This window comes from Balaenoptera ricei, chromosome 5 (assembly GCF_028023285.1).
Source record: "Balaenoptera ricei isolate mBalRic1 chromosome 5, mBalRic1.hap2, whole genome shotgun sequence".
NCBI lineage: Eukaryota > Metazoa > Chordata > Mammalia > Artiodactyla > Balaenopteridae > Balaenoptera > Balaenoptera ricei.
In genome coordinates this window covers 72325573-72338437 of record NC_082643.1, presented here as the reverse complement: position 1 = coordinate 72338437, position 12865 = coordinate 72325573, and the positions used below count along the sequence as shown (strand labels likewise).

Below are 12865 nucleotides of genomic sequence, written 5' to 3'. Positions count from 1 at the left end.
CTATATACTACATATAGTCACTTACAAGATTAATAACCTGTCTCCTTCACTAGACTAAGTGCCCAGGTTTTGTCTTCTTTGAATTCTCAGTGCCTTGAATGGTGACTAGTATATAGTAGTTGCTCAGTAAACACTTGTTAAATTACTACCTGAGATTTGCTCTCTTGCCTTAGCAAAATGACGATTTCTCACAAATCAGCATGTGACACATAACAAAACTACCATATGAAAAATATGGTTGGAAATGAAACATAATTCTGATATTCTTGACACTTAAATCGCCCAGTTTAATAATTGTGCAATTAAACAATTACTCATTGCCTAAAGAGCATTACTCACTACAGAACATTCTGTACTGAAAAAGGTATGGCTTCCGGGAGGTACAATTTATATGATTCAAAGAATGTCATTAAACTTCTGTCACCAACACACCGAAATGTCAAGTGAACTGACAATACTTCATCATGTCCTTGTTCAAACTGCCAAGGAAAGAGATTTTAAACTAAGTTAAGAAAGAGAGAAATAAGGATAAATGGAAAAATGAAAGTTTTTTGCATGTTAGCTTAAACTATTTAAAGCACAGCATTTCTAAGAGGAGTTTTGAGAATGATTGAAATGAAAATCTGAAACTGGCCTAGTTTGTAGAGCCTGTTAAAAGGGAATGAAGCTTGTGTATTACCATTTACTGGGATATCACTGTATTTAACACTGGTGTCAAAGGCACTGATACCTGTGTAAGTGAGGTGACTAAAATGACCCAAGGACAACAAACTATGCTTTTCTCATAATGCATAGCTGCACTTGTAGATTTACAGAGGCTTTTTGTTTTGCTTTCTTTTGTTCTTCAAAGTGTCGTCCTCAGTTCCCTGTTGTTGTCCCCTAGCAAAGTCCAACTGCTGACAAGTGTGTATCAGAATGAGTAGTTGCTGTTCTCAGTCCTCACAGTGACCCAGCTCTAGCTCACTACTTAACGTCCACCTAATGTTCACATTTACAGAAGAATTTTACATAAAATATAAATGTTTTTGGAAATTGTTGATAAATAATTGGTTTTTAGAGGCCCCACATTTCCTATTGTTCAATTCCTATAGTTGGCTCATTATAATAAACAACTGTGACTATTAAACACTGTGCTATGGGCTGTATGGGACGACAGAATGAAGCCATAACCAATTTTACTAAGAAGTTCACCATCTAGGTAGGTAAATAGAGCAATCACATATGAAACAATGTATGCAAAATACTTCGGGATATTATAAGTGATAAATTATGTGAGGCAGACTTTAAATGTTGAAGATGCTTAAGGAAATAAAGGATAATAATAATCACAGCTACAGTAATCATCAGGGAAATGCAAATCAAAACCACAATGAGACATCACTTCACACTTGTCAGATGGTTATCATCAAAAAGACCACAAATAACAAATGCTGAAGAGGGTGTGGAGAAAAGGGAACCCTGTACACTGTTGGTGGGAATATAAATTGGTGCAGCCACTATGGAAAACAGTATGGAGGTTCCTCAAAAAACTAAAAACAGAGTTACCATATGATCCAGCAATCTGCTCCTGAGTGTATTTCCAAAGAAAACAAAAACATTAATTTGAAAAGATACATGCACCCTAACGTTCATAGCAGCTCTATTTACAGTTGCCATGATATGGAAGCAACCTATGTGTCCATCAATAGATGAATGGATTAAAAAGATGTGGTATACATATACAATGAAATACTACTTACCCATAAAAAGAATGTTGCCATTTGCAGCAACATGGATGGATCTGGAGGGTATTATGCTTAGTGAAATAAGTCATACAGAGAAAAACAAAACTTTATGTTATCACTTATATGTGGACTCTAAAATATAAAACAAATGAATGAGGGACTTCCCTGGTGGTCCAGTGGTAAAGAATCCGCCTTCCAATGCAGGGGACGCGGATTCGATCACTGGTCAGGGAACTAAGATCCCACATGCTACGGGGCAACTAAGCCCGTATGTGCCAAAACTATTGAGCTCACACACCTCAACAAGAGAGCCAGCATGCCGCAAACTACAGAACCCACGCGCCCTGGAGCCTGTGTGCCACAACTAGAGAGAAACCCGAGCAGACCGTGCGCCTTAATGAAAAGATCCTGCATGCCTCAACAAAGATCCCATGTGCCACAACTAAGACCCAATGCAGCCAAAAAAAATAAGGAAAATAAATAAATAAAATAAATATTTTTTAAAAAACAAATGAATGAATAGAACAAAATAGAAACAGACTCACAGGTATAGAGAACAAACTAGTGGTTACCAGTAGGGAGAGGGAAGCAGGGAGGGGCAAGATGAGGGTAGGGGATTAAGAGATACAAACTACTATGTATAAAATAAGTAAGCTACAAGGATATATTGTACAAAACAGGGAATATAGCCATTATATTATAATAACTTTAAATGGAGTATAATCTATAAAAATATTCAATCACTGTTTGTACAAATGAAACTAATATAATATAGTAAATCAACTGTACTTTAAAAAAATAATAATCACAGCTATTATTTACTTGGTACTAAGCACTGTACCATGTACTTTACATGCAGGATGTAATTTAATCTTCATTATCAGTCTCTCTGGCAGAGTCTATTATTATTTTGTAGATGTGGATACTTGACACCATATCCTTGGCATCCTTAAGTTCTATCAAAATGATCCTCATCTGGGAAATAGGGCTAGAGTTTGACTTTGAAGAATGGATAGTAAAGAAGGAGATTCTCATGAGTACAGTTGAATTATTGAATCCAAGGTGTATCTTGAATTGTTTATATTTCTTTTTTGTATCATCTTTTTCTTAAAGACTCTAAGCAGAGCAAATAGCTCTTTAATTTTACAAATACCCTTGTAAGAATCTATGAACGCTTTAATATTGAGAAGTCCATGAAGAATAGTTACAGTAAAATGGAAATAGACAAAGAAATTAGGTAGATGGGAAAGGAAAGGTGCACAGTGGAGAAATACGCACTTGTAGTTCGAAAAAAGTAAGTCATCGTTTTCATGGAATAGAAGAAAATGTCCCACTCTGGAAATTTCCACGTGTCTAAACGCGAACTAATTAGCTTCTTCATTAAACGTGCTTCACTGCTCTATTCTATTTGGTCTACCATTTCTAGTTGTGTTATCTTGATTACATCACTTAACAACTTCAAGACTTAGAGCGGTGGGATAGGGAGGATGGGAGGGAGACGCAAGAGGGAGGAGATATGGAGATATATGTATATGTATAGCTGATTCACTTTGTTATAAAGCAGAAACTAACACACCATTGTAAAGCAATTATACTCCAATAAAGATATTAAAAAAAAGATTCAGTTTCTTCATCTATAAAATAGTTACTGTGAGCTTGAAATTAAGTAGCACATGTAAAGCATATCACATAGTACCTGACACAATTTAAAAGTCCAAGTAATTGTAGTCATTATATCATTGGATTTTTTCACAACATACAACATGCATACATTAATGTATACTTTCTGACTGAACAAGGGCTACAGAATATATTTTCAAGTAAGTTTTAAGTATGATTTTATTAAATAATCTCCACATTTTATTTTATAGTTATTTATTTTCCAAATCATCCTATTAATCCAAATCACCTGAGTCAGTGAGCGAGTAGGTACTCTAAGAAGTAGTAAGGGTATGGAAGGATAGAACCGCGAGACTAGAGCTCAACTTAAATATTGGAAGGACAGAGTCAAAGGCAGAATTACGGTGATGTTGAGCAGAAGCAAAACAGCTGCTTTGCTTCCTGAGATGCCTAAAGACATAATCAAGCTGCCCATAGCTGCTCTTAGAGTCTTCCAGTTGGCCTTTTCTCCTTGCTTCATGAATATTCCATAAACCAAAAGCTTTCCAATTCCCAAGAAATAAAAATGGTCACCATAAACCTCTGTCAGGCCATTAACAGTCCATAGGTCACATATGGTGACAATGAATCAAACCACTAGTGAGCTAACCCAAAGGACTATTGAATTATCAAGTATTGTGCAGACTGAAGGCAATTTCAAATGAGGAGTTTAAACACAGTTTAAACAAAGCAGCATCATTCAAATTAGCAAATAGCCATACAAGTTGGAACACATATTAGAATAAGCAAATTTCAGCTGTCTGATTAGAATCTCTACTGAAACTCCAAACTTCATAAGATTATTAGAATATTTCCTTCCAGTAACATGTTTTAAAATTTTGCTCTTAACACACTTTTTCCCCATCTTGATTTCCTTCTCCCTATTTATCTATATATATTTTTTTCTCTCTTTCTCTCTCCCTTCCTCAATTTTAATGTGTTCTCAACCCTCAAAGTTGAACTATTCAATGACAACTGACACTCCCAAACCAGCTGTGCTCTGGCAGCAATATGTACTCTGGAGGATGCGTGGGCCAACCCATTAATCACTGTCCGTAGAACATAGATATTCTTCAGGAAACTGCTGTGGCAATCTAAGTTACGATACATATATGGTTACACACTGTAGAGGACATGAAACATATGATGAATATTTTGATGAGATTTATTATAAACTCCTTCTCAACCCTTAAATACTATGACTCTATGCCCTTCACAAACAAATTTCATCTTCTTAATCTTGATCATGCCATTTGCACCCAGCATGTGGCCCATGCTGCCAAGAGTGGGCTTAGCCAACTGGATGCACTCAACCTAACCTGCTGTAGTAGTCAAGAGATATGTTTCAAGGAACTATTGGTTCTCGTCCCACCTTTGGAAATTCTGCAGAATGGTTTTTCGCTGATTAAGAGGTACTTTCAAGTATTTATACTATTATAACACTAGTGCAAGGAGCCTCTTCACCTTGCAAAAATGAAAAGGGAACTACATCAACTCATTATAAACAGAAAAAAAAATTATATATAAAATATTTCCAAATGCAGAATCTTTAGACTTGAGTAATCCTGGGGTTGGGGGGAGTTAACAGCTACATGGAAGAGTCAGTATATGTTATAATTTCAACAATATTAGAAAATCATAAGTTACAATATGTCATTTTAAAACTTAAAGATAACCACTGGTTATATAATAATATGATATATAGCTTCCAAAGTACCTGAGAAAAGAGAAAATAGGAAAATTTAGCAATAAAAATATACTACAAAAGTTAATATTAAGAAAGAATAAAAAATTATAATAAAATCAGATCAAATAGAATTCAAGGGGCATTATATGGAACCTCCCCAAAAAGGTTATTTTATGATTAAATTAATAGATTGATATGAAAATAGAGCTGTTATAAATCTTTACATGTTGAATATCGAAGCATCAAAACGCATAAAACAAAAATAGTTAAAATGCAAAATGCACTAACAGAATCTCATAGTATTTGTGGGAGAATTTTTCATAACTTTCTTGGTATCTGAAAGATCAAGAGTGACTTATTAAGAGGGTGAAATAATAATGTTTTAGGTAAAATTAATTGAATAACTAACAGTCAACTCCTTTAAATTGCCATCAAACATTTATAAGCTTTTAGCATAACTCAGGGCACAATGAAAATATCAACAACATTCAAATTTGTACAAGTAACATTTCTGAACATAAAGTGATACAACGAAAAATACAATGGAGACAAATAAACAAAATCCCACTTGGAAACTTTAACGTTATCTTCCAAATAATTCTGAGCTTGTAGAGAAAAATAGCAGTATAACTACAGAATACTTAGCAAATAATTATAATAATATAACATATCAAAAGTTATGAATTGGCTAATGCTATATGCAAAGCAAATCTCATTGCAATAAAGGAAACTTTATTATTAAATAAGAAACAGTGAAAATAAATTAATAAGAACTAAACTCAAGAAGCTAAAAAAGAGTAACAACATTAACCTGCAGAAAGATGAAATTAAAATAAATCTTAAGTCAGTAATTAGAAAAAAAAGTAGAGTAAACAAGTAAATACAAGATAATTTTTTTAAAGGGAGAGTAAATAGAATTCTTCTACCAAGGCCTCAACACAACAAAGCAAAGCAAATGAAATAACAGTAAAAGGCAGAAAGGGCATAAAATTACCTATGGGGAATTGGAAAGGGAATAAAACTATAGATAATCAGGGGTTTTTTTTTTGACTGAAAATAGTATACAAAATTCATTCTAATAATTTTGAAAATCTTGTTGAAACTTATTCCTTTAGAGGAAAATGTAAGCTATCCAAACTTACTTAATGGAAGGACAATAATTTTCCTATCTGCTCACCTGCCATTCTTAGAGAACCAGTGTCCAGAGCCCTGTGGGAGGAGAGCTATAAACTGTAGGAGCCTTAACAGTTAATCCTTGCCAGGTTAAATCCCTAACCTAATTGTTCTACTGTCATCTTCTATGGCAGGATTTCCCTGCCTGCCTGGTCTCTGAACTGAATCCCACCCCTGTCACAAGGCCCCAGCACTTCCTTCCCACTTTGGTGCTTCAGCACTGTCATAGCACTATCACCATCTAACACACCTAAGTGTTTTACTATATATGTTTTTAAATTGTCTGTCCCTCTACACACTGAAAGATAAGCTATATAGAGTAAGATATTTGTCATGGGGCTTTGTATACCCTTGCTTTTCAGACCAGAAACAGTGTCTGGCTCATAGTTGGTACTAAATGTATGTTTGTTAAATGAGTGAAAAAAAAGAGTGAATGCGTGTATGAATAATTAAGGGAATGAGTTATCACCTATAGAGAATAAAGTTGATGATTTATATATATTTTGATTTGGGCACATGTAGACAAAAGGAGTTTTAGACTACCATTTGTGGTAACCACAATAAGGTTGTGCGTGTGACCACAGACATTTTGTTGATTCAAGGAGGAAGTCAAGTAGAGTGAGAAAAAGAGACAGAGAGAGAGCAGAGTATCAGAGGAAGAGGAGGAGGGAGAGGATGTAGAGAAGGAAGAGGAGGAGAGGGAAGAAGGGATGGCTGTTAGCTTTCTCATTTTCATGAGGATCTTGCTAGTTTTGTACAACTGGCCTCCATGAGGAAGAAGTCACTTTTTAATTTTTTTAATCACAGAATCACTTATGTGCCCAATGTAAATTACAGTAGCTCTTATTAGGCTTTCATATCCTTTTAGATATGTCTCTTTAGGACAAGAATTCTCAGTCTTGGATGTGCATAACCTACAACTATGGGTCTTCATATTTATTGGTTTTGTTTTCTTCTTCCATACAAGGGCACAGCCCCATGGGATCGTTCTCATGTGCAGCTATGTTAAGAACTGCTGCTTTACTTTGTTCAATGAACTCTACTGAGATGCCTTTCCAACCCACTTAAGGGTATCCACAGGTTGCTTTTAAGCGCATACATAAGATTTTGCCCCTCTCTATAAAAATTTTTTAATCCTGAAAAGAACTTTCACACAACTAGCCGTGTACCTCAAGCTCATCCAGAGCTGTTTAACTTTTAAGCCACTAATCACAGTTTTAAAGTTTAAATGCATGATTATCCTTTAATATTTTTCTGGATTTTTAAATGACTTACAAATTGTCACTGGGATCTTCAACTTCTTAGCTTTTCCCCGGCAATGCAAATTTGACCAAGACGCTGAAATCTTAAACTAAAGGATATTAAGTCAAATACCTGCAGAGGTGCTTCAGGATGCTTTTCTCTCAGCACTGGAGCAGCTGGAATTTCCTGGGGGGCTTTTGATGTCTTCCTTTTGGCTTTTTCCATTTGAACATTGGTAAAGTAGTTGACAGCAGCAAACTCAATAAGGGCCGAAAACACAAAAGCAAAGCAGACAGCTATGAACCAATCCATGGCAGTCGCATAGGACACTTTGGGCAAAGAATGCCGTGCACTGATGCTCAGTGTGGTCATGGTGAGGACTGTGGTTATTCCTTCAAAGCAAAACAGCAAAGAGACAAAATACTTTATGGTTACTTCAATGCAAAAAAAACAAACAAAAAGACCTGGAAATTTGGTGGGGTGAGGGTAACAAAGTTTACAATAACTCAAACCAAACCATCTTTGATGTAAGATTCCAGTCATAGTGGTTCAGTGAAATTGGCACAGGCTTTGGAGTGAGAGACAGATATGGTTCAAATCCTGGCTCTTCTAATCATTGGCTCAGTGTGAGGTGGATTAAGTTAGGAAAACTCACTGGTTTCATTTGATACCCACTTATTGGGTTTACAATGAAGATTAAAAGTATGTAAGGCACCTAACATATATTGGTTTGATGTTAGTACCTGGGCCAATGTACCTGAGAAACTCAACACACACCTAACAGGAAGTGTGACTCATTGAAGCACTGACTCTCAACCAGGAGTGGGAAGATGGTAGCAATGAAAATTGAAGCATCAGAATTCCTGGGGTAGGCATGGCCCACTGCTGTTGAGAATCTCTATCAGAAAAAGCACAAGTTATATGTATTTATAGTCTTTACCTGAATATTACTTATTGAATTAAAATAATAAATTTACTAGTTGTAAAATAGCTTAATTTATATAAAACAACATAGGTATACTCCTGAGAAATAGACTTCTAGAATAATTTGGCTTTAAAAATATTGGACATCTACTGGCCATCAGTTTCTGGTTGGCAGGAAAATATTGGCAACAAGAATAGAGGTACTTCTCACACATCAATAGGCTTCTGAAGCATATCATCTCCAGAAAAGCCTTCTCCTCAGCCTGGGAAAAAAGTCAGTCCCCATTCTCAATGGAAGAATTCCACTTGCCACTGAAACTACAGAGAAATGCATTATGTAAGGATGCTAATATTTGCACAATTGTCCCTTTCTGAATCTTTGTCTCTCTGTGTACCTAATCCATGTTATGTAGTTAAGCTTGGAAATTTACATGGAGATTTACCATATCCATTTAAACTCATTCTATGTAATGCCTAGGAAATCTCTTGAATTGACACACCCAGGTGTTTGGGGATGGTGTTGATGACAACGATAACAATGATGAAGGCATAAACTATATCCAGTCCATGCCAATCTGTAGCTGAAAGCCAAATAACACATGTTAAACTGAAAAAATAGTGAGTCCCATGCAATAATAAAAGAATAATAATATTTTGATGTAGGGAGAAATAATATTGTCTTCTCAACTCAGCACTTAATTATGTTCTGCCTTGTATTGTTCCCTAATTGTTCCATTTGTGTGAGCTTTGTTTCCACTACTTGATTGAGCATAGACTTCTTAAGGGCAGAATGTCTAACACTGCTTCGGGATTTACCATATTTCACGTAGTGCCGAGCACATGATAAATGCACTGTAAATAAAAATACGTTTTTCAGCTCTTCACCAATCCATTTTCTTTCTAGTCCCTTCTGAATTGTCAATGTTTAGAACATGAAAAATTAGAGCAACTGTGTAGCTTCTGAGCTATGGATCTTTCAAAAACATTCCATAAACTATACAGAGGAAGAAAGTTGAGAATTTGGTTGCATTCCCTTTAAAAAATTTTTCATGCTATTTTTAGCATTTTATTAGTCAAAAACAGATTTTAAAATGTGTTTATTCAGTCAAATATATAAATACCTAAATACCTATGAAAATGCAATCTTGTGAATTTAGTAGACTTTGTTTCAAAAAGAGACCTCAGGACTTTTAGGCCTCTATTTTAAATCTCAGGAAAATGGCACCATTCCCATGCTCATTGTGAGATATGTGAATAAACCCTAAATTGATTCTGAAAAATTTTAGCTACAAAATTTAAGATATATCAAAGTTTTTCTTCTTATTCATAACAACTTAAGTTTAATGGCCTATTAAGAATTCAAAAATGTTCTACAACTTTATTAAGCATGTTTCTTCTAATAGCATAGAAATTGTGCTGAAAGCACTTGAAAATAAAAAACGAACAGTTTAGTGTAAATAAGAATACTGCTCAGAACTCAGAAAATTTCACAGAGACCATACTGTGATAATCAGAAAGGAAACTGAAACTCAAATATAAGCAACTTAAGATTCTCCATGTTGCTTTGAACATTTTTTTTGGTAATAGAACGATTTCTCCTGAGGACCAGAAGTAGTGGTCTTCCTCTTCTCCTGCAGTATGAGAAGAAATTCCATTATTAATGCTAAGTAAGCAGAATATTAATTCAATTATTGAGCCATGAATCCAAAAATTACTTTCTGAATGTTAAGGAGGGTGGATCACCAGGTTGATGAAGATGTTAAATAACGTATGGACATCAACGCAAAAACATTGGATATGTGGCCGCTTTCCATCTCTCTTTCATTGTCTAGGGTAAACTTGATTCTAAAGTTTGTAGAAAGACCCTTCAGATATTATGGCTCCTATTTTATGACTGTTGGCAAAATTAGGAAAGTAACTGGCATAAACAATTGGCTGAGTGTTTGAAGTTGCCATCCCTTTAGACATTAAAAAGTTTCTCTGCCTGGAGTTCAAATTTAAGAAAGCACTAGCACAACAGGAATGGGCTTATTACACCTGTTTTTAGGTGGAACATTTGCTTAAATAAACACCAACACAATAGCAAACAGATGCCAGCTTTTCAGATAAGAAGCCATGCTTCCTCTGCATCGAGGAAGATAGTACACCCGTTACCATATCTACCCAGAAAGCACTTTAATAACCATGGAATTTTTTTGACACGTTCAAGTATTGACGCCAGTTCCTGTTTTTAGAGTGCTGAATATGCACCATGTTGGTTGGCCCAGAAGCTGGAAGAGGACATATACGAGTAGGCTAAGACTGTACACAAGAGTGAATTTTTGGCTAGCTACTCCTAGAAAATGAACTAGTAATGATGTACATATGCCAGCTGGCATTTACTCAGATTTCATGTTTTACTATACTGGAATAATTAGAAAACTTAGAGGCATACAACTTTAGAGATAGAAGTCCTTTCCAGAGGATTTAGCACACTCTACTTCTCATATTTACACTGATATTTGTTTGGTTTTGTTTTTGTATGATCTTGAAAGACACCCCTGATCCAGAAAATTCTCTCCTTGAGTGAAGAGGAAAATGAGAATTAGGAAAGATAAATACTAGACCAGAATTAATTGTTTTACCTGAATCTCAAATGAAAGAGTGCTTACGTGCCTGCAAATACTGAAAACTTAACTTCCTTAAGAAAATACCATCGAAAGCATCAATAAACAATTTAATAATTACCATTCTGACACATCTTAGGTCTTAAAAGACTTAATTATTGGGCATAATTTCCCTGGTCAATCAAAACCAATATCTTGGTACAAGAGCACAATCAGAAAGGAACCAATGGAAAAAGCTACCCACAAAGTATCCTCAGCACACAGCCATACAATTTCACTCAGCAGCTCTGGAATTCTCCACAAGGCCCCATGTCCCCAGACCCCCTGTAAAGAAAGAAAGGCAGAGTAGAAATGGGAGAGTTCTCAAAGTTAGGCAGAAATTGTCTTGGGTCTATCGCTTAAATATATGACTTTATACAAGTTTCTTAATCTCTTTGAGTCTATATCCTTAGCCATATGAAATTAATAATGCCTACCTTGCTGAGTTATTGTGAAGATTAAATGAGATGACCCCTATCAGTACATGGCAAATCTTATCATCATTATTGTTAATGTTACCGGTATCCTTACCACATGCTACTTAATTTCCTTACAGTATCTTATCTGGATAGGAAATGTTGGGTGGGCAATATAATATATAATCAATGCTATCTCTCCCCATACCGCTGGAAATTTCTATTATTTGGGGACAAATGGGACAAAACAGTGGCTATGGGTTTATAATCAACCAAGAAAGCATTCAAAGCTTATCAACCAATCACAATAACTAGAAAATATGGAGAACATTCACATTATAGTATCAAGTAGTGATTCTCAAATGAGGGAGATGGCAGCGTGGACTGTCATAGTAATCAATGACACTAAAAATAGTATTTACTGTGTGGTAGGCATTGTTCCAAGGGCTTTATCCAAATTAACACATTGGGGGCTTCCCTGGTGGCACAGTGGTTAAGAATCCACCTGCCAATGCAGGGGACACGGGTTCGATCCCTGGTCCGGGAAGATTCCACATGCCGCGGAGCAACTAAGCCTGTGTGCCACAACTACTGAGCCTGTGCTCTAGAGCCCGCTCACCACAACTACTGAAGTCCGCATGCCTTAGAGCCCACACGCCACAACTACTGAGCCCATGCACCGCAACTACTGAAGCCCGGGCGCCAAGAGCTCGTGCTCCACAACAAGAGAAGCCAACGCATTGAGAAGCCTGAGCACCACAACGAAGAGTAGCCCCAGCTCACCACAACTAGAGAAAGTCCGTGTGCAGCAACAAAGACCCAACACAGCCAAAAATAAATAAAAATTTTAAAAAAAGCAAAAAATCCCAAAATAAACAAAAACAAATTAACTCATTGAATCCTCCTAGCAACACTATGTAGTAGCAACAATGTATCCTGTTGTAACACATGAGGAAACAGGCAGAAATAACTCACTGAAGGTTCACAGCTAATAAGTGGTAGACTTTGGGGTTACAACTTTTGTCTCGCTCCAGAGTCTGCACTTTTGACATGACTACCTCTTAATCAAAGGCATCATTAATGGGTCAATATTATGTGTTCTAGAAATTATTTAGGAACATAGAAAAAAGATGGTATATGTGTAAAAGTAATTTTATTTTCAATGATGATAGTTCCTGAAATATTAATATTTTTTGTACGAGGAAAAGTTAAGGGACCTTGATCTGGTTCTCAGCCTCAGCAGATACTTCCTGCCCAGTCAGGTTGCCTCTGGACATGATGTGTAGACCCAAGGTTAACTGAGCGCTCACTGCACTCAATGAGAGAATGGACATCAAGCATTTCACAGATTAATCCCTTGTCAGCAACATGGATGGACCTAGAGATTATCATACT

The 12865-nt window shown here is 36.0% G+C and overlaps 1 protein-coding gene across 3 annotated transcripts in view; it reads right to left on the bottom strand.

The window, feature by feature from the left end:
* GABRA4 (gamma-aminobutyric acid type A receptor subunit alpha4) overlaps positions 1–12865 on the bottom strand; it is a 61953-nt gene that overhangs the window by 25841 nt on the left and 23247 nt on the right. For all 3 annotated transcript variants that reach the window (XM_059924120.1, XM_059924121.1, XM_059924119.1), the window contains one exon: positions 7618–7877. In XM_059924120.1, coding sequence (XP_059780103.1) covers positions 7618–7877 — 260 coding nt within the window. The remainder of the gene's footprint in view (positions 1–7617; positions 7878–12865) is intronic.